Consider the following 24,316-nt stretch of genomic DNA (forward strand, 5'->3'; position numbering starts at 1 on the left):
GGTGCACCGTAAAGGCTCAGACACCAGAAAGGAAAAAGAAGAACATGACATTTATTTAATTTATTTATTTGTTTATTTTAAAGCTTCTGGCTTTTTGAGGCCTGACTCATGATCTGAATGCTTGGGATTGGAAAGCCTGGAAACTGGTATGCTCTTTCACTTCATCCTCTCTGGGACCTGTACAGCTTATCAGGGGAGTGTAGCCACTGAGACATCAGGCTGTTTGAAAAAAAGCACAGCGCTTTTATAATCTGCACCAATCAGTTTGAGATGAATTAGTCTGGGTCTGCTCAGGCTTCTAGAATTAGCTATTCCATAGCAGACATACTCAGAGGCCCATCACAAGCATAGCCATGCTAGCATTACATCATCTCATTAGCATGGCCACTCCCATATGTGTAACCTAATATCTCTCTTCACAAGGAGGAATCGTGGGGAAAGGGAGACCAGGGAGCCAGGAGAGGGTGGTCAACAGGAAGCTGGTATATTTACTAGCACAAAGGAAACAAGGCCTGAAATGATATAGTACCAGCAGAATAGCTCCTCTTGGAGAGTATGATTTTTTAATATTAAAATATTTTAATTATATTTTTTTAAAAAATTAGAAAGCAGACCAGAAAATAAAAGCAGCCCCCATCTGACAAATGGAAATTCCTGGTTCTTCACAAAGACCACCTCACTTGCCCCACAAGTACTTTTGTTTTCCTCAAGCATTATGTTATAATGATTTATTATAGCAATAATGCTGTCTAGTTTGGATATTTCTGTTCATTTAATGATGATATTGTGGTTTAGGAGTCCATGACCTTACCTTGGGCCCTGATTTCCCACAGCCTGAGCTAGACTATCCTCTCCCTGTGACCCATTAGTACTTTTTAAAAGATATTAAGAAAATAATACTTGTAACAGATTAATGTTACCCACACGCCTCCTGAGTGTGATGTTCTGTCCCATCTAGTGGCAAAGAGAGAGAGATGAGTCTGCTGTCAGCCTTAGCTAAGAGTCATATGGCTTTTAGCTCATGCAGTAGAGGTTCATGCACTAAGCTCCAAAGGCCCCAAGTCCAATCTTGCCTGCCGACGACCAGGATCTGTCGGTGTTACATTAACACAAACCATGAATTATGTATGTGTATATGACAGAGACATAGTTCCCTATTTTGAATCATTGCAATGAAACCATGTACAGTATTTTGCATATTCTGGGAAGTGCTGACCTATTTGTTCCCATCCAAACCTGTAGTAGTTCAAATTATCAGACACATAGATGAAAATAATTTGTTGGGGAAGAGTCAACATGGTTTTTGTAAAGGGAAATCATGCCTCACCAATCTACTAGAATTTTTCAACAAGCAGGTGGACAAGGGTGATCCAGGGGATATAGTGTACTTAGATTTTCAGAAAGCCTTTGACAAGGTCCCTCACCAAAGGCTCTTAAACAAAGTAAACTGTCATGGGATAAGAGGGAAGGTCCTCTCATGGATCAGTAACTGGTTAAAAGACAGGAAACAAAGGGTAGGAATAAATAGTCAGTTTTCAGAATGGAGAGAGGTAAATAGTGGTTTCCCCCAAGGGTCTGTACTGGGACCAGTCCTATTTAACATATTGATAAATGATCTAGAAAAAAGGATAAATAGTGAGGTGGAAAAATTTGCAGATAATACAAACCTACTCAAGATAGTTAAGTCCAAAGCAGACTGCGAAGAGTTACAAAGGGATCTCACAAAACTGGGTGTTTAGGCAACAAAATAGCAGATGAAATTCAATTTTGATAAATGCAAAGTAATGCACATTGGAAAACATAATCCCAAGTACACCTCTACCCCGATATAACGTGGTCCTCGGGAACCAAAAAATCTTACCATCTTATAGGTGAGAGCGTGTTACATCGGGGTTGGGAGAGGAACTGGTCCCTGCCCCAGCTCACCTCCGCCTCCTTCCATGAGCACTCCGCCACCGCTCCAATTCTCCCTCCCAGGCTTGCCGTGCCAATCAGCTGTTTGAGCGGGAAGCCTGGAAGGAAGGGTGCGCGGAAAGCGGAGTGGCGGTGGCGTGCTCAGGGGAGGAAGCGGAGGTGAGCTGGGGCTGGGAGTGGTTCCTCTGCGCCCCCCCCCCCCCGGTTACTTGCTGCGGCCCCCCCGCCCCAGCTCACCTCCGCTCCGCCTCCTCCCACGAGCGCGCCGCAGCTCTGCTTCTCCTCCCTCCCAGGCTTGCCATACCAATCCAGAGCTGCAGCGCGCTCGTGGGAGGAGGCGGAGAGGAGGTGAGCTGGGGTGGGGGGGCCGTAGCAAGTAAATGGGGGGGTGCAGAACCGCTTGTGGTAACACGAATTTGGATATAACGAGGTAAAGCAGCCCCACTCTCCAGAGTGCTGCTTTACCGTGCTATATCCGTATTCACGTTATATCGGACCTCATTATATCGGGGTAGAGGTGTATACATATAAAATGATGAGGTCTAAATTAGCTGTTACCACTCAAAAAAGAGATCTTGGAGTCATTGCGGATAGTTCTCTGAAAACGTCCACTCAATGTGCAGCAGCAGTCAAAAAAGCAAACAGAATGTTGGGAATCATTAAGAAAGGGATAAAGAATAAGACAGAAAATATCATATTGCCTCTATATTAATCCATGGTATGCCCACATCTTGAATACTGAGTGCAGATGTGGCCGTCCCATCTCAAAAAAGATATATTGGAATTGGAAAAGGTTCAGAAAAGGGCAACAAAAATTATTAGGAGTATGGAATAGCTTCCACATGAGAAGAGACTAATAAGACTGGGACTTTTCAGCTTGGAAAAGAGACGACTAAGGGTGGATATGATAGAAGTCTATAAAATCATGACTGGTGTGGAGAAAGTAAATAAGGAAGTGTTATTTACTTCTTCTCATACCACAAGGACTAGGGGTCACCAAATGAAATTAAGAGGCAGCATGTTTAAAACAACCAAAAGGAAGTATTTCTTCACACAACACACAGTCAACCTGTGGAACTCTTTGCTAGAGGATGTTGTTGAAGGCCAACACTATAACAGGATTCAAAAAATAATTAGATAAATTCATGGAGGGTCGGTCCATCAATGGCTATTTTTCAAGATGGGCAGGGATGGTGTCCCTAGCCTCTGTTTGCTGGAGGCTGGGAGTGGGTGGCAGGGTTTTGATCACTTGATGATTGCCTGGCCTGTTCATTTCCTCTGGAGCACCTGGCATTGGCCGCTGTTGGAAGACAGGATACCGGGATAGATGGATCTTTGGTCTGACCCAGTATGTCCGTTCGTATATTCTTAGTCTCCCACTGACTACAATGGGAGCAGAGAAATGCCAGCAGTAATTCCCTCTGAAAATCCTATCCCTTAAATCCAGAGTCATTGGATGTAATTTGTACCATAAAGCCTTATGTGATATATGACACTATAATCTTGTTGAACCAACAATTCAACATTCATAGAAATAATCGTAAAATGTCAGATAAATTTAGCTCGGAGCAGAGTAGAAATTCTCTTTTAGAACAAACTTTGCAGGTTAATGAAATATGGATCATGGTTGGTTAACAAATAGTTTTATTCTCAAATGTAAAACTAATTAACCCTGATTTGTATGTGTTTTTATTTTTCAAGTAGTAAGTAAGCTCATCTATTATAAATTACTAGGAAGAGTTCCTGAAGGTCAGAGGAATTTAATCCTAGCCTCTCTTAAATATTTAGTTTACCGTCTCTTTGTATTTAAAGTTTCAGAAGCTAAAACTTTAATGGTGTTATGAAATAGGACACAGATGATTTCACCTGATATGCAGGATGAGTGTTGGATAACATACATTTGATTCATGTAAGGCCAGTAATTTGCAGGCTGCTCTTTTAGAGCACATCACTATGAATAAAATAGGAATTGCTAATGAGCATTAATTTATCCCTTTTGTATTGTGTTTTACAGGTGGGTTGTTACATAATACCAAAAAATGGCTGTAGAGTGGAGCCTTGACTTTGGATTAGACCACAAAAGTTATCTTAGTCCGGCCTTTCAAATTAGATTGCAGAGAGCATCACACCAATGATTCTTGTCCAGAGACAGGGTATATTATATTTTTATTAGTATTTACCCAATCTATGAATTTATTATAGCATTGTCATATCGCATTCAATTAGGGATGTGACCACACCTTTCCATAGACTTGAGGTGAGTGTATCCCCCTCCTCTATCCTTCATCTGTTTGTGTTGTTAAATTGCAAGCCCTCCAGGTCAGGGATTTTCTCCTTTCGGTGTTCGTACATGGCCCAGCAAAATAGGTTCCGGCCTTTGGTTGCTATCATAATATAAATAACTACTACTGCTAATAATTATACTAAGAGTAAGAAATTTCCCAAACCTCAGACCAAACTCACATGCTTTTCTGTCTGTAAAAGTTAAGGTAAATATCTCCCTCTCTGAAGCTGCAACCCAAACAGGCCTGCTATTTTTGCAGAAATCCATTGTAGTGTCTCAGCAGGTCTAGCAGACGTTACTGAACTGCCAGCTTCCCATTAGTCTCAGGAATTCTGGAACTTCCTCATGCGCACACTCATGTATAGAATCAGACTGAGATAAGCCCGGCTAGCAGGCTATACCAGCCTTTCTCTGCAGGGGCAGGTTTACACTACAAGGCACAATCGACCTACGTTATGCAATGCCAGCTACATGAATAACGTAGCTGGAGTCGACGTAGCTTAGGTTGACCTTTTGCGGTGTCTACACAGTGCTGGGTCGATGGGCGAAACTCTCCCGTCAACTTATGTTATGCTTCTCATTCCGGTGGAGTACTGGAGTCGACGGGAGAGCGATTGGCGGTCGATTTAGCGGGTCTTCACTAGACCCGCTAAATTGACTACCGATGCATCCATCGCCACGCGTCAGTCCTTCAGTAAGTGGAGACAAGCCCCTGGTAGCCAGTGGATCTCTGAGAAACATTGTGTCTCAACAAGTCATAATGTCTCTTAAGCTTTGAGGTGTGCAGGAGAAGTGCAGCTGCTATACCACTCTTGGAGAGGGTGCAGCACTGCCTCTGCATCTGGCAAGCTCTGGCTTGGCCCTGGCTGTGGGAACAAGTCCTGTGTAGCGTCCCCTGTACAGGTCCAGGTCCAATCTGAACCGTATTGTCGGGGAGTGGCTACTAACTACTTTGGAATAGAGCTGTGTAAAAAATTTATAGTGAACCCGAACTGACTTGAACTGAGCCTGGGTTTGAGGTTCTTCTGTATTTTGTGAACCTTATGGCTAGGAATTTCACACAATTAGGAAAATTTGCAGACATCTTCCCCTCAGCCAGCTTCCCTCAACTTTTTCATTTCTCTCCCTATCACCACCACCTCCCTGCAAGACCTGGGACACTTCTGGTGTCTCCTCTCTCTTCTAGCTGCCTCCTTTTGGGTCCATTTCTGAAGTCTTTGGGAAGGGGGAGAATGGTCACCAGATTCCAAAAGACTTCTGAGGAGGAAAGGGCCAGGAAGCAGCCTGATCCTTGCTACACTTAGACCTTGTCTACACTGGTGGTGGCGTGTAAGGTATATGCAGCTCCCCGCTGTGGCAAAAAGCAAGCTGTGTCCATACTCCAGTGTGTAGCTAATTGCAGGAGTGAAAGGCTCTGGCAGGGGGGATGCGGCAGGACACTACAGTACTAAAAATAGCCATGTAGATGGGGGAGGCACAGCTTCAGCATGCAGAGAGCCATGTAGGATATATTCCCTAAGGTGTTGGCATGTCTTTACTCACCTAAGCAGTGCCTCACCATCTACACTGCTATTTATACCTGTGCTGGGGTGGGTGGAGTGTATGTACTCTACACCAGTTGTTCTCAAAGCTGGTCTGCCGCTTGTTCAGGGAAAACCCCTGGCGGGCCGGGTCGGTTTGTTTACCTGCCGTGTCCGCAGATTCAGCCGATCGCGGCTCCCACTGGCCACAATTTGCCGCTCCAGGCCAATGCGGGCTGTGGGAAGTGGCACAGGCGAGGAACGTGCTGGCCGCCACTTCCTGCAGCCCCCATTGGCCTGGAGCGGCGAACCGCAGCCAGTGGGAGCTGCGATCGGCCGAACCTGCAGACACGGCAGGTAAACAAACCGGTCCGGCGTGCCAGGGGCTTTCCCTGAACAAGCGGCAGACCGGCTTTGGGAACCATTGCTCTACACATCACCATAAGTACTGAGAATTAGATGATATTACACATAGTTTCAAGCAATTGGGTGACACCTAGTATTACCTAGTTAGGTCAAGTATTTAATTATGCTAACCATAATTATGCTTCTAGTTCTGCATTTGTTTTCAATTTGACATTGATTTAATGATACCAAATTTAAATTTCTATAAAATATCAAAATACTATTACTAATATATATATATATATATATACACTGTATAATGGACCATGCTCAAATAAGGAAAGCAAATTATGAGCAGAGAACTCAATTGCAGAACATGGAAAAAAGCAACTTTTATACCCTAAAGCATATTTGATTTGTAAAATAATGGGCCAGAATCTCATCTCAGCTACTCTGGAGTACATCTGGAATAACTCTGTTGGACAAAGTGGCCTCAGTGGAGTTATTCTGGCTTTAGAGCAGCAAAACAAAGATGAGAATTTGCCCCAAAACTGCTGCTGTCATTTTATTCTGTGAAGTCATATGCCTTTATCTCCCCCCAAAACTGTGGCACTATTTTAGTGCATTTCCAAAAGCTTTGTTAAAATGTTTTTCTTATATTTGACTAATATTACAGAAACTGATGTGCAGGTATATAAACAACCAGAATCTACCCCATCCCCCTAATAAATGTATTCTACTATATATGCTCCTAATTTTAAAAAAATACATGACTGATCAGAGTATAAAGTAACCATTGTGTCCTTTTGAGTATTTTTATTATAAATTACCTTAGCAGTAATGCACACTTAGACTGTTGGGGAAAGTCGTTCTCTTAGCACTGAAATGCCAGTTCTAAGCCCGGGGAAGGAGTCATTAGCTGAGGTAATGAAACTAAAAGAATGATAATAGATTTATTACTTAAATTGTTGATTATGCCAATTGACCTTTCAGTCAGATCTTTAAACCATCATAAAGTTCGCTTGCTCCTTGACAGGGAAAAAATTATATCCCAGTGCTAGCAATTATATTTATTTGAGAACTCTGTTTGCAAAGCAGAAAACAGAGCTAGAGGAGCAAGCTGAGTTCAGTGAACTATTAGCTCTGAGCTCTGCAGCTCCAGCTGACTCTCTGTGCGAAACTGCAGCTTATGATACCATATATGCATAGAAGGGGGAAATATAGTAAGTGCACTTTAGGACCTTTCATATAAATTGCTATAATTATAGCCACTTTAGTCATTGCTTTGGATTATCACTGGCAGTGACCCACCAGCATGTGAGAAGAGTGCTGCAGAGCAAGAGAACTATAAAGAGGATGGAAGTCTAAATGTATTACCTTTCAGATGCAGTTATTCTAGCTCCATTATAAAAACCGTTCATTGTGTAAAACAAGAGTGGAAAAGTATGCTTGGTGTCTGTTAAGCAATTCTTATCCAGTTGTAAAATTAACAAATACAAGCAGGTGCATATCTCAGTAGTGTAACATTGGTAATTGTAGCTCCTGGGATCTTCTTACAGTTTCTGTTCTAGGGCACCCCTAACGACCTCAGAATGCATCTGCTGTTAATTCTATCTTCCTTCACCCCGTGGAAAGGGATCAACTGATGAATTTAAGGAGTCTAAGGTTTATTAATTATGAAGTTGCTGAGTGTAGTGGTATAAGAGGGTGGGAAAAAACTGAGTCTGGTGGACAACCTATCGATACCCATTAGAAGTTCTTCATTAATTATTTCTGACTGAGCTCATTGTGATAAATGAACAGCCTCTGCAAAGCAGGGCAAAACTTGTCAGCAGCCTGGTCAATGAGGGTCAAGTGATATAGATTTAATTACTCATGCTTATTATTTCTGTAGCCCCACATTGCTGTGTGAAGCACTTTGCAGCCCTGTAGGAAGACCAGATGCCTGCTCTGAGTGCTTACACTCTGACAGATAACATACTGAGAAGGGACAATAGACCAAGGCTGGAGGGAAAGAGGAGAAGCATCAACAAACAAGGGATAAGGGAACACTGCTCTAGAAAAGGGCATTTTTATAAGGACCCACATGCTTATGGATGCATAGTTCCGAGAAAGACTCAAGGAGCCTGATCAGCAGAAGGACATAATTGCAGTCCCTGTCCTTCCTGGAGCACAGAGACTGCTTCCTGCAAGCATCCCTAGGAAACACACTATATTAAGCTGGGAACTAGTGGGCCATGATTCTTCTACCCCTTCTGCATTGACCCAAAAGAGCTGGCCCAGTGCAGCAGAGGAGGCCTGTTGCAACCCGGAAAGGTATAGCATCAGGCCTGTGCTACCACTGTGTTCTGGAGAACTCCAGGAGGAATTCTTGAGGCAGAATTGCACGAAGGTTATGCAGCTCCACACCACATCAGTTTGGGGCTGTGCTTAAATAGCATGAAAAAGCCTAAATGAATTCAATTTCCATATGCTGATAGGAGCTCTTTGTAGATATATGCAACCGCGGGTGAAACTTTAAAAGATGGATCCAGATCATTAGTTTATGGGATTTCCAAAAAGCAAGCTTTAAACCTGTTACAAAAACTGACCTTTTCATTATCTTCCTTGGGGCTTGAAAATTCTATGCACCCATTCACCAGTCGCTGTTTTATGAAGCAAATGCCAGTTATATGCGTCTAATAGTTACTCAGAAAGAGCCGGATCCAAAGTCCACTGAAGTAAATTGAAAGAAATTCATTGACGTTAATGAGATTTGAATCAAGTCCAAAATCTGGGTTCGTGTTCATGAAACAAAAATCATTCTGTGGAATCGCCACAACCGCCAGCTGAATCTACCATGTCTGAATTAAATGCAATGAAATTTTGTATTTCAGTTACTTATTTCTTCCTCCACCCTCCCTTCCATAACCTCCACTTCCTGTGGTATGGTTGTGAGTAATAAATGTAAATAATCTTTATATGTTTGAAAGCATTGAAAAGTGTCAATCTTGGGTGCTGTCTATTTTGGCCCAATCTTGTAATATCTGTAAATTCAACTAGCTTATATCTATTTAAATTATTTTTCAGTATGAACAGTTTTACTCAGTGTGGTAGATTTTCAAAGGTACAAATGGCTCTTATGCATGTGCCTGATTTTGAAAGTCTACCTGATGTGACTAGATCTATACCAGCCTTTGAGCTACATCCTGCTGCTCTTATTCACTCTAAACTTCCACTGAAGTCAATAAAGGTTTGTGTGAACAAAAGGAGCAGGATCTGGCCCTTTGCTATGTCCTGAAATGAGTATGAGATTATAAATTCTTCTCACATTGAGTTTACATAATGCAACATGGAGTGTCATACACTTTTAAGGCTTCTAAAGGCAAAATGTATTCAGTGAACTCTGTGTTATGTTTGAATTACTGAGGTTGCTCAGTACATTATGTTCAGGTGATATTTTTCCTATGGCTTTCACTCAAACATTTGTTGCCTTGGCAACTAAGTGCTGTGGTAAAGCACTATCTCACCCTTTCAACTCTCCTGCAACAATTCAGCTGGAGCCTCAATACCCTAAAGCTCTTCATCAGGTGTTACTCTTACAAAGACAAGGTGTATGTGTATAAAGACCTTCACTAGCTGAATTCTGTTTAAACTATGCATTTGATCATCAAGTACCATACACCCCAGTTCATAAATGTTTGAAACTAAGTATAACTGAAAGCTCTATGCCATCTTATTAGCGGGGGAATAAATATTTAGTCAATAAGGTGAATAATTTTTGTGGGTAATGCTGAGTGTTTGCATCTGTTACTTCTACCCAGCCCACTCAAATGTGAGATGCTTTCTTGTTGTAAAGAGAAACCGCTGCATGAAGTCAAGGCTATTTTTAAATAGCTAGGACTAGATGGGTTCAGGTAGCTTATTCCTAGTACCCTGTGAAATACAAAACTGAAGGAGACAACTTTAAGAAACCTTACTCTGGAATGAAATACTGTATGTCCATGAAGTACTTCTTTCCAGGCCTACGCGTAACGAATTTAAATCAGAACACTTAATAATGGAATATGGAGTGGTTTTACTATATCAGGCAGTAGTAGTGTTTGTGAACAACATAATAAATAGATATGGGCAGAATAAGAAAACATCACTGAAGTCTTAATCATAAAATCAACTTCTACATGTATAAGAGATCTGTGTCTCCATAAAGTGCCTCAAATGCTACATGTTTTACACTTTTTGAGGGATAAAAATCCTCACTGGATAGTATACAACTTGCAAGAGAACCTAAAAGAGTAAAAGTTAAGGATCACACTCAGTTTATGTGAGATGTCTGAGAAAAATACATTTGGTAAGAAAATCTACCAGTGTTAGAGTGGCCAGATGCCCATTTTTTTACCGGAAAGTCCGGTCAAAAAAGGGACTTGACAGTGTCCAGTCAGCTCTACTGACCGAACACCCAAAGTCCGGTTACTGTGGGCGGGGGAGATAGGGAGGCGCTGAGTCATCACCCGCACCAGCCCCTACTCAGCCGAGCTGTCTTCTACCTGCATCGGGCAGCTGCAGCTCCCAGCCCCAGCAAAGCAGGCGAGTCCCTCCTAACCCAGGTGGAGGGGTGGGAAGGGAAAAGCAGCAAGCAATGCGGGGAGAAGAGAAGAGGAGTGGATGGGGGGAGCCTTGGGGAAAGAGGCAGGGCCTCGGGGGGGAAGGGGCAGGGCAAGGGAGGTTCCAGCACTCCTGCTGGAGTGTCCAGTTTTTAATTACCACCAAGTTGGCAGCTCCACCCAATGTCCCTGAGAATTTTCATTTTACCAGTTAATACTTTTAAAGGATATTGTTGGCATAAATGAACCTTATACTAATGCTATGTAAGAACCTACCATAGCTGAATGATTGAACTATAGTTTCTGACAACAAAGAAAACAGATGCAGTCTGTCAGTACACATTTTGTGATTGCACTACACAGTTCTGAAAAAGTCCATTTTTTTAGTTTGTGACATTTACAATACCATGTAAACATCACGTTATGTAGGCATAATGTATATCGCTGTGCCCTGTCTTCTATTATAGAATGAAAAGAAAACTGAAGAATCTGATGCTGGGGATGGCTGTGTTTTTAGGGCTGGCACTCAGTGAAATCAATGAAAGGGTTCCTTTGTATCACTCATTTGCTACAAATGGAGAGGCTCTTGTCACTCTGGGGCTGGGGAAGCCCTTGGCAGACATGGGCTGATTCTTGTTCCCCTCTCTCTGCAGACCTCAGTGCAGGGTAGGCATGTTGAGGTGGCGAGGGGAGTGATTGGAGCACACTGTGCTCTGTCCCCTCCTGGCAAATGGTCCATAGGGTTCCCATAGTCAGAGGCTGGAGTTTAGAACAGCGCCTCAGGCTGAGTTAATCTGCACCCATGATAAGAGCCAGGCAGAGAATGAGGGAGCCATAATTGGCTGTCTAACAGCACCTCCTCTCTGATGTGTCCAGAAGAAACAACACAACAGACCAGTTGGTCCTATATAGATTAATAGATTCTAAGGTCAGAAGGGACCCTTGCAATCATCTAGTCCAGTGGTTCTCAACTCTGGTCCACCGCTTGTTCAGGGAAAGCCCCTGGTGGGCCGAACTGGTTTGTTTACCTGCCGCATCCACAGGTTCGGCCGATTGCAGCTCCCACTGGCCGCAGTTCGCCGCTCCAGGCCAATGGAGGCTGCAGAAAGCAGCGCAGGCCAAGGGATTAGACTAGACTAGAACCACTGATCTAGTCTGACCGCCTCTATGGCCCAGGCCACAGAACTTCCCCAAAATACCATGCACCATACATCAAGTAAAAACTTGAACTTCCTTGGAGGAAAGGCACCATATAATTGTGAAAATATTCTTAGTCTTATATCTTGTAGTAGAACGATAGAATCCACATTTTTCACTATTGTGCATAGCAGTGCACTCTTTGGTTAATACAGTAGATTACAGATTAGTAGGAAAAAAGGTAAAAATACAGTTTGAAAGTCCTTACATTATGATATAAAAAGCATTTATACTTCAGCCATTCCCTGCTGCCCACACTGTAGGTCACAGTAGTAGGGTTTTTAAAAAACTGTAACTGAATTAAAAGCATTTTTAAACAATAGTACTAGAGATGACCTTCTCCTTCCCTTTGTCCCATCATCTGGGGTTGAGTCATCCTGCAAATATCCACAATCTTTGTCTGCCTGAGGCAGCACTAAGGTCCACCCGCTTACCATCTTCTTTGATGCAGTCTATCCATCTCTTCTTCAACTTTTCTCTGAGTCTCTTTCCTACCACCCTCTCCTGCCATGCTAGCTTCACCAGGTCTTCTTCATTCATCCTTTGTGTGTGTGTAAACTAGTGAAGTCGCACTTCCTGGATTTTGTCAGCCACATCATGGACTTCGACTTTCTCTTTGTGTAACTCTCTTTACTGAGTGAAGACATCTCACCTCTAGGTGTTGCAGCTGCTGTCTCTTTATTCTCCGTGCTTCTGTACCATATAGCATGGCGGGACACATCATAGTTGGGATTTCAGTCTCAGTAGCACGTGCTTCCCATACACAACACCTGAGATATTATTTCGCACTCTTCCAGCACTCCCCAGTCTGGACTGTATCTCATGCTCAAGGTCTCCGTCTTCTGTAACCCAGCCACCAAGGTACTTGAACTGATCAGTCTGGTTTAGTCGTACTCCATTAATCTCTATATCCAGTTTCCCTGTGGTGCCTCTACTGACCCACATGACCTCAATCTAAGTCATGTTCATTTTCATCCCAGGGCTGTTTAGCTGGTCATACCACTGATTTATTATTTCTTCTACATCTTCTTTTGAGGATGCCCTTACTGCTATGTCATCTGCATATAGCAGCTTCTCACTTTGTTTCCATTGGGATCTTCCTGCTGATTTGGTCTATCAATATGATAAACAGAAGTGGATTGGGGGCCAACCCCTGATGCAGTCCGACTTTTACTTCAAAGGGGCTTGTTATTCCAAAGCATGTTTGGATCACTGTTTTAAGTGATCAATACAGGGCATTCACCATAGTTATTAAATCCTCACTCCAGATTGCCTCAGCACTGGTGTGAGCCTCCTTCGGTCAGCTTTATCATATGCCTTTTCTAGGTCTATAAATGCTCACAAACTTTTATCCTTGTGGTACTCTAACCATTTCTCTATCACTTGCCAAATTAAAAACGTGGCATCTGTGGTTCCTCGTCCTTTCCTAAAGCTGAACTGTTCTTGTTCAAGAAGGGGTTCCACCATTCTCCTAATCCTAGAATCCAAGATAATTCCCCTCCATTTGGCATTGGTGAGGCCTCATCTGGAGTACTGTGTCCAGTTTTGGGCCCCACACTAGAAGAAGGATGTGGAAAAATTGGAAAACGTCCAGCAGAGGGCAACAAAAATGATTAGGGGCTGGAGCACATGACTTATGAGAAGAGGCTGAGGGAACTGGGATTATTTAGTCTGCAGAAGAGAAGAATGAGGGGGGAATTTGATAGCTACTTTCAACTACTGAAAGGGGGTTCCAAAGAGGATGGATCTAAACTGTTCTCAGTGGTAGCAGATGACAGAACAAGGAGTAATGGTCTCAAGTTGCAATGGGGGAGGTTTAGGTTGGATATTAAGAAAAACTTTTTCACTAGGAGGGTGGTGAAGCACTGGAATGCGTTACCTAGGGAGGTGGTGGAATCTCCTTCCTTAGAAGTTTTTAAGGTCAGGCTTGACAAAGCCCTGGTTGGGATGATTTAGTTGGGGATTGGTCTTGCTTTGAGCAGGGGATTGGACTAGATGACCTCCTGAGGTCTCTTCCAACCCTGATATTCTATGATTCTATGTATTCCAGTATCTTTATAGATGAGACAGTAACTTTATACCATGATAGTTTCTGCATTCATGGATGCCTTCTTTCTTATGTATTGGGACCAACACAGACTTGAACTACAGTTGACCAAAAAGTGTAATTTCCATCCTGCATGAGATCTGGAAATTTGGTTTTGTCCCAGATTGGAGTTGAAAAGTCAAAATCTTGGAATTTGGTAGAAAATTAAAACATTCCAAAAATATTTTATTTCAACCTCAAAATGTTTCTTTTCAGCTTTTATGTTACATAATAATATAATATTCAAAATGATAAAGATGAAACATTTTGACCTTATTGAAATGAAACATTTTGATAATTGCCATTGAAACTGTCTACCATACAGCTGTTTTCCCATGAAATATTTCTGTTCTGTCATATCTACATTTTCTAGTGGAGAACCTGAACTGGTCTAATGTCATAATTTCTATTCCACGGGAACTTCTGACGTTTCAAAATTTCCTTTCACTGGAACAAAAAATCAAAATTTCCTGTGAGCTGAAAATTCTGAACATTATTGTTTCAGAAATATCAAAATGACCATATCAAAGTGCTTTTTTGAGTGTTTTATATATTATATTAAGGTAATATAAAAATCTAAACATTACAGTTGAAATGAGGTTCTTCTACCTTATCAAAACAAAATGTCTGATAATTTTTCATCAAATCAGCATTTTCTGTACTGTTTGAAATTTTTCAACCAGCTCTAACTGGATGTGTCAAAATATGAATTGGCCTCAGCATTTGATCTGACTGATAGTAAAATGTTACTAATAATGCAGAATCTGGATTCAGTAGTCACAATGTAATGAAATCGAAAATACTCAGTGCAAAACAAAATTTTCCCACAATTCAGGATCTGGATTTATTCTCTTTGTTGCATAGAATATCATTGTAGAGATAACTGTGGTGTCATCATTTCTTTCCAACAGTCAAAAGAACTGGTCTTTATGTAATATCAATATATAAATTACAGGATAACTTAGAAAGTTATGAGTATATGGCAGCTAGAGCTGGTTAGAAAATGTTTTTTTCCATGGAAAATTTTAACTTTTTGGTGAAAAATCATAAACTGAAAAGTTTCCGCTGAAAATTGAAAAAGTTTCAGCCCATAGTTTTTGGCTGAAAACCAAAACTTTCTACTTGGTAATGACATTTCAGTGCCTCATGTGAGGTGTAGTTCAGGTGCATCATGCCCCCATTCTCCTCTATAGGCCAAGCTCTGATGTCAGACTACATCACCCATGATGCACCACAGTCTCCCATCTTGATGAGCCACTGTGATGCATCATGAGAGAATCTGGCCAGAGTAAGCCAAGAGAGATGTCTGGCTGGAGAACTCAGCATAGAACTCAGAGAAATAACATATCCAAACTTCAGCTCTCATGAGGCATTGCCACATGAATTCTGAATCAACATTTTTCATTTTTCAGCTGACATATTCTGGTTTTTCAATCAAAAACAGATTTTTTCATGCTTTTATGTGTTTGCTTTTTTGACAAAGAGTTGAATTTTTCTTTAGAAAACAGTCCCATTTTGCAAAAAAATTTTAGCCGACAACCTAATTTTTAGTATAAATCAGTTTTGATTGAAAATCCTCAACCAGCCCTATTGAAAATCTTAGCTCATATTAGGAAATAAGAAATGGAAAAGTTTTGTTGATGATGGAGCTTGAGAGGATTGGAAAGTATAAATTAAGTAATATAAAAGCGACATTACACTAACCAGCAGTAGATTTTGCTGTTCCGGACTAATAAATCTCCAGCTTATATAGCCACTGGTCTTTCAGTTGGATCGAGGTGAGCAAACCTTTGTGCCCACTTGGAGCCTTACTGATTTCCATGGGACTCCACTGAATGGCCCCTTGCCTTTGGGAAATCCCCTGGGAGTCAGTGGAGCTCTACAGGGTGCACCTGCCTGGATCCTACTACAGGATCAGAGCCATGATTTGTATACAGAATTTTATTGAAAATGTGTATGTTAAAGTCAAGATTGTTAGTGTCTCTTGGTAAAAATTGTTCATTATATGAAAAATAAATAAATCTATGTTTCTGTTTTCAAATATAAGTGAAATTATGATGACCTTTCTATGTTGCAGGAAGTCATCCAAAGGTATAAATTTCAGTGATACAGGAACCTCAAAGAGCAGTAATTCCTATACAAGTGTCACATTTCTGATTTTCCTTGGGTTGACTGGATAATCAGTAGGTCTTCGAGGTGATACTCTGTTCTGCTGCACCTTATAAGGTACCTATGGATAATTAACAAACAATTACATATTAGATTATATCAGAATGAAATCCAACAAGTGTCCCACTCAAAACCCAAGTATAAAGTAAAACAGGATTGGGAAGAAAGAAAACACTTATGTAAGTTTCACATGTCACACTAATTGTAGGACTGACAATTCTGGCATTTGTTAATTAATCATTTGAAGTCTGAAATCTGCTAGTACACCCTTGTAACCTGTACCCCTTTCAGCAAAAGACTGTTGGAATACCTCTTCTCTGATCTTTTTTACTGAAGCTATTCAACAAGCTGAAATACAAGTAGGACTTCTGGCATTGTTCTCTTAATACTAAAATTAAAAATATTAAACATGTCAACCAAAGGGAAGCAATATTTTAGCGGTAGGTCGCCTGACTTTGAAGTGTTGATTTAGGGTGGGATTTTAAAAAGGCATTGGCCTACCTCTGCTCCCATCGTAGGCAATGGGAATTTTACAATTGATCGCAGTGGGGCCAGTGTTAGGTCTACGCTGAGCACTTTTGGGGAAATCCTCCCTAGAAGATTTGTGGTTAGTATAACGACTTACATCCTTAATTACATATGAGTCTGTGCAAAATATCATATGAAAGAGAAAAGACAAGGTAGAATAAGATTCAAAATCCTCAGCTACTGCAACCAAGAAATATGTACTTCAGATTGTTAAACCTCAAAAAAATACAGAGGTTTAAGAAAAATAGTTACTTACTAAGGAGATCCATGGACAAGAAATTACTGCAAAATTACAATTGTGCAACTTCACAAATGTAGTTTCACAACTGTAAACCAGCAGGGAATTTTAGCCAACGACCCAGGTCCTCGACTATGGCTGAGGAGCATACAGTGCAAATCAGGACAGGTGGGACAAAAAAAAGTTGGCTTTGGGCTCCCCAAACCTGGGACAATCTGTGTGTCAGTATAGTCCCCAGTGTGACTACCAATGATTGACTCATAATAGGCCTGACTGTAAGTCCACTGAAGTCAATGGGAGTCTCTCCATTCACTTCAGTGGGGCTTTGGATCATACCCAGGATGAGAAAGCTGGATCTCAGCTACTGAATAGTCTTCCTGTGGTTTGCTTGAGTCTAAAGTGTAAGTGCATGAAATCTGTGTTCTCTTGGTATTCTGCCTGTATTTAACATCTTAAATAATGCATCTGGTACATATGAATTATTTAATAGGTCATAGAAGGAAATGGTAGGTAACAAATGTGGACAATATTGCTCCAGTATATAGCTTCAGATTTAATGGCTCCCGACACCTCAAAGAAAACCACAGGATAAATATAATTATTCCAGGAACATGTCATAAGACAGCTGTCTTCTGTTTCAAACATGAGTCTGTTTCTTTTTTCTTCTGCATCACTGAAACATAAGTAAGTTGCCAAATTTACCCATGTTATTAACTATTTATTTCAACGGAGAGTGAGCAGTACTTTCAGAAGTGACCAGGTGGCCCATCTCTCCTAATGAGACCCTCTCAGGGACCTTTCTGCTGGTCCCTGCTGATCTTAGCCTCTTGCAATTTAGCAACAGTCTGAGGACTTTGCCTATCTCCCTCACCAGAGTCATTGCTCACTTGTAATTTCCAGAGCACAGGGGATCTTTCCTTTGGTCTGTGGTACCTATGAGAAGAATAGCTGATAGCAATTGTTCAGGTTATGGCCAAACAATATTGGGCATTTCTTGATACTTCAGTTATAGGTATGGTCATTGTGTCAGACCATCAGTGACAAGTCACATAAATAAAAGTGCAGGATCGCTACCTGCAGAAAAATGTACAGATTTATAAAAGAAATGGTGCAGATATCAGCTGAAAAAATCAGAAGGCAAATGTTATGTTTGTGGAAAGCAGCCACCTGCTTCTCGGATATTCTGGACTGCCCATCTAACATAAATCATATTGAAAAGATTAAATTAAAGGTAGGGAGGTTCGGTCTGTTTGTTTGTTTTGTTGCACTTAATAACCATGAAGTCTCAAATAGAGACAGAACAGAAATGCATAGTTCAGAACTGGCTCTGAACTTTCCCAACATATGGGATTTTTTAAAATCTGATGTTTAGCAAAGTGTAGATCCATGACATTTCCATAGATGTGTTGCACCAAAATATTTCACGGTGTTCGACTTTATTAAAAAAGTCAATTGCACCAAATACTACTGTAGTGTTATTGTAAGATATAGAGTTTGGGACCATTACTAGACAATGCCATAGTAGGGTCAGTTTTTGCTAGTGGTGGTGGTTGTTTTAATAAGGGTGAACTGACAGAGGCAGTCTTGAATAACGTTATGGCCAGATTGCCCTGGTACTAGGGCTCGTAGATAGGGAAGGGGAAGGGGAGTCTTCTATTGCCTTGGAAATCCCATCCAAAGGTATGGACAATTGCAGTTCCCCCCTCTCCACCCAGAAAGGGCTGGGGCAGTATGTGCACTCCCACTGCAGGCACGATAGAAAGGGATTATGCCCCTAAACGTACAACAGGCCTGCTTCACTATTGCCCTGCATCTTGTCTATACATTTACACCAGTTCCAAGTGAATGAAAAGTGTGTATAAAAGGCTATCACCCTGCTCTGGTTGTTTTACACCCAAACTGCACTGGTATAAATGCCTACACAAGGTGCAGTGAATTAGGCCCAGTGTCTGCGAGATCCCTCTGCAGCCATGCAGCTCTACTCAGACTGTGGCTAATTGATACCATCTAGCCCCTGGCAATTTAGCTTTCCCTAATGAAGATTCTAAAAGATCAGATGCATTATACGGTTTCATACGTGAAATTCAAATACTTAGGAGCACAATAGTAACTTCTTGATTTCAATCATTGTGTTATGGATGCCACGCCCTCAGCTTGGTTTGATTCCAAGCTTTTTCTTCTTTGGAATAATTCAGCACATATGTGTTTCCAGTCTTTACAGGATCCCTCTCGGACCTCATGAAGATTAATGGCTTCATTGTCAATTATATCTAATTTGCTGGGGGGGGGGGGAGAAGTAGCAACAGTGAGGCATGATTCATTTATTGAAGTATCTGATGCTGTGTTATCAATGTTCTTAGATGGTCACAGTGATCCCCTCTGCCATATATGAAGCAAAATGGAAGCATTCCTTCTTCATAGCTTTAAATCTCCCTGCAGTCATAGCATGAAATTCTTTATCCGTTGACAATTGTCAGTAAAAAGCTTAAAACCTCACATGCTGATTTATCAACTGCCCTCAAGATTATTGAAAGCATAAAGCCTTTCTTATCACATTGGCTTGGTTGGGAGGAACTGGATACCCAATCAATCTTTCTGTCTATTACAGCTCTTCAGCCACACAAAAGGAAGTAGTAGTTCATGGATGAAGCTAAGGATAAAACTGGTGCATGCAGCAGCTCACTTCAGGGTTGAATTCTTTCACTGTGTTTCTTTAATCAGTGAAAGAAAGATTTCAGCGAGTACAAACACAGTGTAGTCACTTTTAATTCCTATATGACATCAAGTAGATGAATGATGTGTACACATCTGCTATTATGAAACAGAGGTTTGAACTTCAAATTGATTTGACAGGTGGCAGCTCCTCAGACGCGGATGCTATGGAAATGTGAGATGAGCTGAAGGCCCTGCCTATTGTTACCCAGCCAAAACTCCACCTCCGACGGCATTAGAACAAATTGCTGAAATTAATATAGTAGGCGTGTTTCCAAGCATGTCTGTTTGCTCGACGCACTCTACTGTACTAACAGCTGGAGCCACTGGGCAGCACACAGCTTAGGGGCCCGGTCCCTGCTCAAGCAAAACTCTGCCTGCAATCAGTGGGAGTTTAACCTGCAGGTTCAGGCCCTTGTTATGGGTTAGCTTACAGTGAGAGGAGTCTGTGTGCTTATATGGGTGGTGTATCTTTAAAGAGCCTGACTCTCTTACTGGGGGACCTTTTTAGAAGCTCTTCCAATCAGGTGCATTCCAGAGGTGAGACTGAGTGTCAGCCAGCTGGTAGGTATGGGGACATCTCCTGTTTGTTTTAGGCTTCAGGGTTGCTTACCCTCATTTGTTTCTTTTAATTCCAAATTTTATTTTAGTTATTTATTTCAATGGATAAATCAGCAAATAAGCACCCATCCTAAAGCCTGGATACCCTAACAATAATTCAAATGCACCATATCACAACATCCACTGTGACAAAAATCATGTCACAGAACAGACTGCCTCCATACCCGCAGTTGTGTAACACCATCAGCCACACTCTCCTGCTCACCCAAAGTCACTCCCCGCACACGCCCAAAACAAGATCATAACCTTGCTCCCCTCCCTGGGCATCTGGAAAAAATTATCATCATTGTGTCTATTAACCGGAACTGCCTTTTCTTCAAATGTGTCGTGTCCATTTCTTGTCCTATTAATCAAGATTCACCGACCAATGAACATCATAACAGGACATACTCAATGGTACATTTCACCTTTAAATGGGAAGTTACTTGCGGTCACTGGTTTATATTTCTGTTTTATTGGTCTTTTAATTCAGTTTTGATAGTGCAGTTTTTCTTCTCAAACAATCCACAGAGTCCCCATGTGGTTACATGTAATGCAATAAATGTGGCCACTACCCTAGCCTCATTCCATCATAAAATCATAACCGCAACTAACTAATATTTCTAATTTATGTGCAGTCATTTGTAGTAGTTAAAATGAAAACCAGATCTCTCCCCATTACTGGAACCATGATTCATGTTAGATTGAAAAATAAGGACTGCAGATATTATGCCAAATCCAAGCCTGGTATAGCTCTACTGAAGGCAATTGACTTACGCTGAAGATGGATTTGGTCCACTATACATATACAGATGATTTTACAAAATGATCATCTTGTCTATTAGACAGGTTTCAGAGTAGCAGCCGTGTTAGTCTGTATTCGCAAAAAGAAAAGGAGGACTTGTGGCACCTTAGAGACTAACCAATTTATTTGAGCGTAAGCTTTCATGAGCTACAGCTCACTTCATCCGATGCATAAAAGTGGAAAATTAGTGTCTATAAGAGACGTTTCGGGTATATTAAGTGAGCCAATTATGTGGCTTGCTTAAGAGAGTGCCCAGTCCTGCACGGTTCTGAGTGCTTTCAATGCCCGTTGAAATCAAGGGGAATTGAAGGAGCTCAGTACCTCACCGAAGGTGCTCAGCAACTTTACAATTGGCCCTCATAGCCCTTTCTGGGGCAAAAATACCTGTGGTCCTGATCCAACGTGCACTGATGTCAATGTAAAAACTTCAGTTCAGTGGACTTTGCATCATGCCATGTAGGACTAAAATCAGTGCTTCAAAGAAGGTGAAACAACCCTAAGGCCAAAGCTAAATGCATTGAGAGTATCTTACTCCCAAAGCATAAATTTGGTCCACAGCTTACCCCTGTAACTCTGAACAAGAAGCACACTTCATTATCATCATTGCCAGTAACAAAATATGCAATTAAACAGAATTCATCTTCCTGTGGCTTTTCCTTAGCTAATGTATTCACAGTGGAGACTTTCCAGCACCTCTGGACAGATGCCTTGGCCTCGTCTTCTGCTTGCTGGCAACTTTCTCCTTAGCTCAATATTTATATCATATCATTTTTAAACTGATAAATGCTACAGCATTAGTTTTCCCTATGATGATTTGCCAAATCTTTTGCTTATGGTATGACTTGATCAGTGCAGTTGCTGTGCAAAAGAACCAGTATTCATAGTCTATGAATGTTTTACATTAGTTTCTATTCTGATGAGATTAATTTATGACAGCTGTTGTCTGTTGTTTTGTGTTGCCAGTTTCTATAAAGAGACACTGTATGTTCCTGAGTGCTTTACTCTAAGGGGTCGTGAGCAAGGATTTCTGTGTAAATCAAATCTTTGGTGTCAAGTCCCATCTAGTAATTTAAAATTGCACCTTGTTAAGCATTGAAAAGTAAATGCCAAATTTGATGTCAACATGGTTTAAGATCCTAATCAGAAGCCTGATCCAAAGCCCACTGAAGTCAATAGGAGTTTTTCTACTGGCTGCAACATGTGCTGGATAAGGCCCTAAATGCCTAACAGTTTGCATCTAATTTTCACATAGGCTGGGGAATGTACTGTACAGAAGAAATGTTTAAATCAATCAGTACAGAATGTTACAATATGCTAAACACAAGGAATTTATTTTAAACAAGGGAAATAAGACACAAACATGGAACTCAATAATGGAGGAAATGAAAAAGAAGAAGACCAACCAACCAAAATCTTCCTGATTAGAATGGAGGAAAGGGGAGACAAAACCAACAATTCCCAAATCTGAAAGGAGGAGCAAAACAACAGGTAGAAGGTTTGCAAAAACAAAAGTAATGCTGCTGCACTTGATGGTTTGGAAGATCACAGGGGCAGCTCCTAGGTTGATGGATCTAAGGTTCAGGTGAGGGCTTCAGGTTTGTTCTGTCATGAGTTGCTGGTGCTGGCCTCTGGATTGATGGTTCCTGGATTACAAATGAGGGTCCTTTGGTTTCTGAGTCACTAGTTGGGGGTTCTGACCTGTGGATTTCTGCTTCTTTGATTGGGGTTCCTGACCCCAGAATTGTTGGGTCCTGGTACGGGGGTGCTGGTTCTTGATTTGCTGCCCCTGGGGCTGGTGGATCCTGGGTTGTGGGTGCTGACTTCTGAGTTGTTGGTTCTTTGTTTGTAGGTGCTGACCCTTTGGTTGCTGGGTTCTGGGATGCAGGGTCCTAGTGTGTGGGTGCTGATGTCTGTGTTGGTATTTGTGGCGGTACAGGGTCCTGATATGTGGATGCTGGCTTCTGGATTGCAGGGTCTTGGGGTAAATAATCCTTAAGTGAGGGGTCTTTATTTGCTGCCTCTTGTAGTTTTGTGTCTTGGGTTGCTGCCTATGATGATTATGGTGATGCACAGGTGAAATGGAAGTGTGGTATGGAAGAGAACATGATGATCTGGGGACCTGAGATGACTGCCACCCTACATGTGTTGAGATCTGTATGGGAAAAAGGAAGCAGGTTATGATCAGAATGCACGGTGAATAATCACATGATGATAGATACCCAACAGGTTTGTGGCTAGATCAGTACCTATGAATCCACAAGGAGTTGAAGACAAACGTAAAGGTCAGAGCAATCCTATCTGTGGCCCGATAGTGCCTGAGTGTGCAAGACCTCCTCTTAGTCCTCCTAAGATGTCAGCACTATAGGTATGATATTTTGATGTCTGCACACTACTTTATTTGCACTGCAGTGAGTACAACATTATGAACATAATAGTACTCACAATACTATTAGACCACACATACAGCTTTGACTAGGAAAAATGCTAATATTTGATTCAGATTCTATTCATTCTCAGTGACTGTGTTTGCATTATAGTCAATCTCTCCAGGCATGAATACCATCTGAAAATGAAGCCCTGTCGTCAAACCCTGCCATTCTCCTGCTGCCACTGCTGCTTCTGTTCTTCTTTCTGCTGATTCCTCAAGGTGTCAAGGAAGCCAAGCACAGAGATCTCCAGAGATGGAGAGACAAGTGATTGGGTCTTCACTTCCCATTCTCTTTCTTTCAGTGAGGGAGAGCAAGTGTGTTCATTTCCTCTTCCTTCTCCTCCAGGGAGGTTCTTCACTCCCCTCACCTGTCCTCCATGGAAGGATTGCCAAAAGCCCAGATGTTTACTCATCCTCCCTTATTATCCAGGGACCGGGAGACAGGTGCTTGGGTCTTCATTCCCATATCCTCCTGGAATGTGGAAACAATTCTTCACGTAATTCCTCTCCCTCCCCTTTTTTTCATTTCTGTTAAAGTACCCAGAAGAGCAATAGGGTAAGGAAGAAGAAGAAGAAGAGCCACTGGTAGTGTCTCCTGTACCTGGACAGAGAGAGCCAAGCAAGATGCATAGATGCCTGTGGCTACTGAACATACTGTTTGGTTGAACAGTAATCACCAACCAAGAACAAATAACAGGAAGTTATATGGCTGGCCATCTGATTTTTTTCCAGGTTGACAAGACATTTAATATCTTGAATGAGCAGCACACTGTTTTACATGTTTGTCATGTGACATATTGGCAGCTGCAGTAATTGATCAGTCGGTGTACAAATGCAGTTATTGATGTAGATGTAAACCACCTTAACTTTCCCCTGTCTTCCTCTCTGATGTGAGAAATCGGAGCTA

The 24,316-nt window shown here is 41.6% G+C and overlaps 1 protein-coding gene across 4 annotated transcripts in view; it reads right to left on the minus strand.

Moving 5' to 3' along the window:
- Positions 1 to 22,331: 22,331 nt before the first annotated feature.
- The window catches only part of IGSF5 (immunoglobulin superfamily member 5), a 96,300-nt gene continuing 94,315 nt past the window's right edge, over positions 22,332 to 24,316 (minus strand). For 3 of the 4 annotated variants that reach the window (XM_048866381.2, XM_048866361.2, XM_048866372.2), the window contains one exon: positions 22,336 to 23,133. In XM_048866381.2, the coding sequence (XP_048722338.1) occupies positions 22,630 to 23,133 (504 nt within the window). In that variant the 3' untranslated portion in view covers positions 22,336 to 22,629. Of the gene's footprint in view, positions 23,134 to 24,316 lie in introns of all 4 variants that reach the window. The other variant, XM_048866391.2, reaches the window with a different exon arrangement.

Source organism: Caretta caretta, chromosome 1, assembly GCF_965140235.1.
Source record: "Caretta caretta isolate rCarCar2 chromosome 1, rCarCar1.hap1, whole genome shotgun sequence".
Classification (NCBI taxonomy): Eukaryota; Metazoa; Chordata; order Testudines; family Cheloniidae; genus Caretta; species Caretta caretta.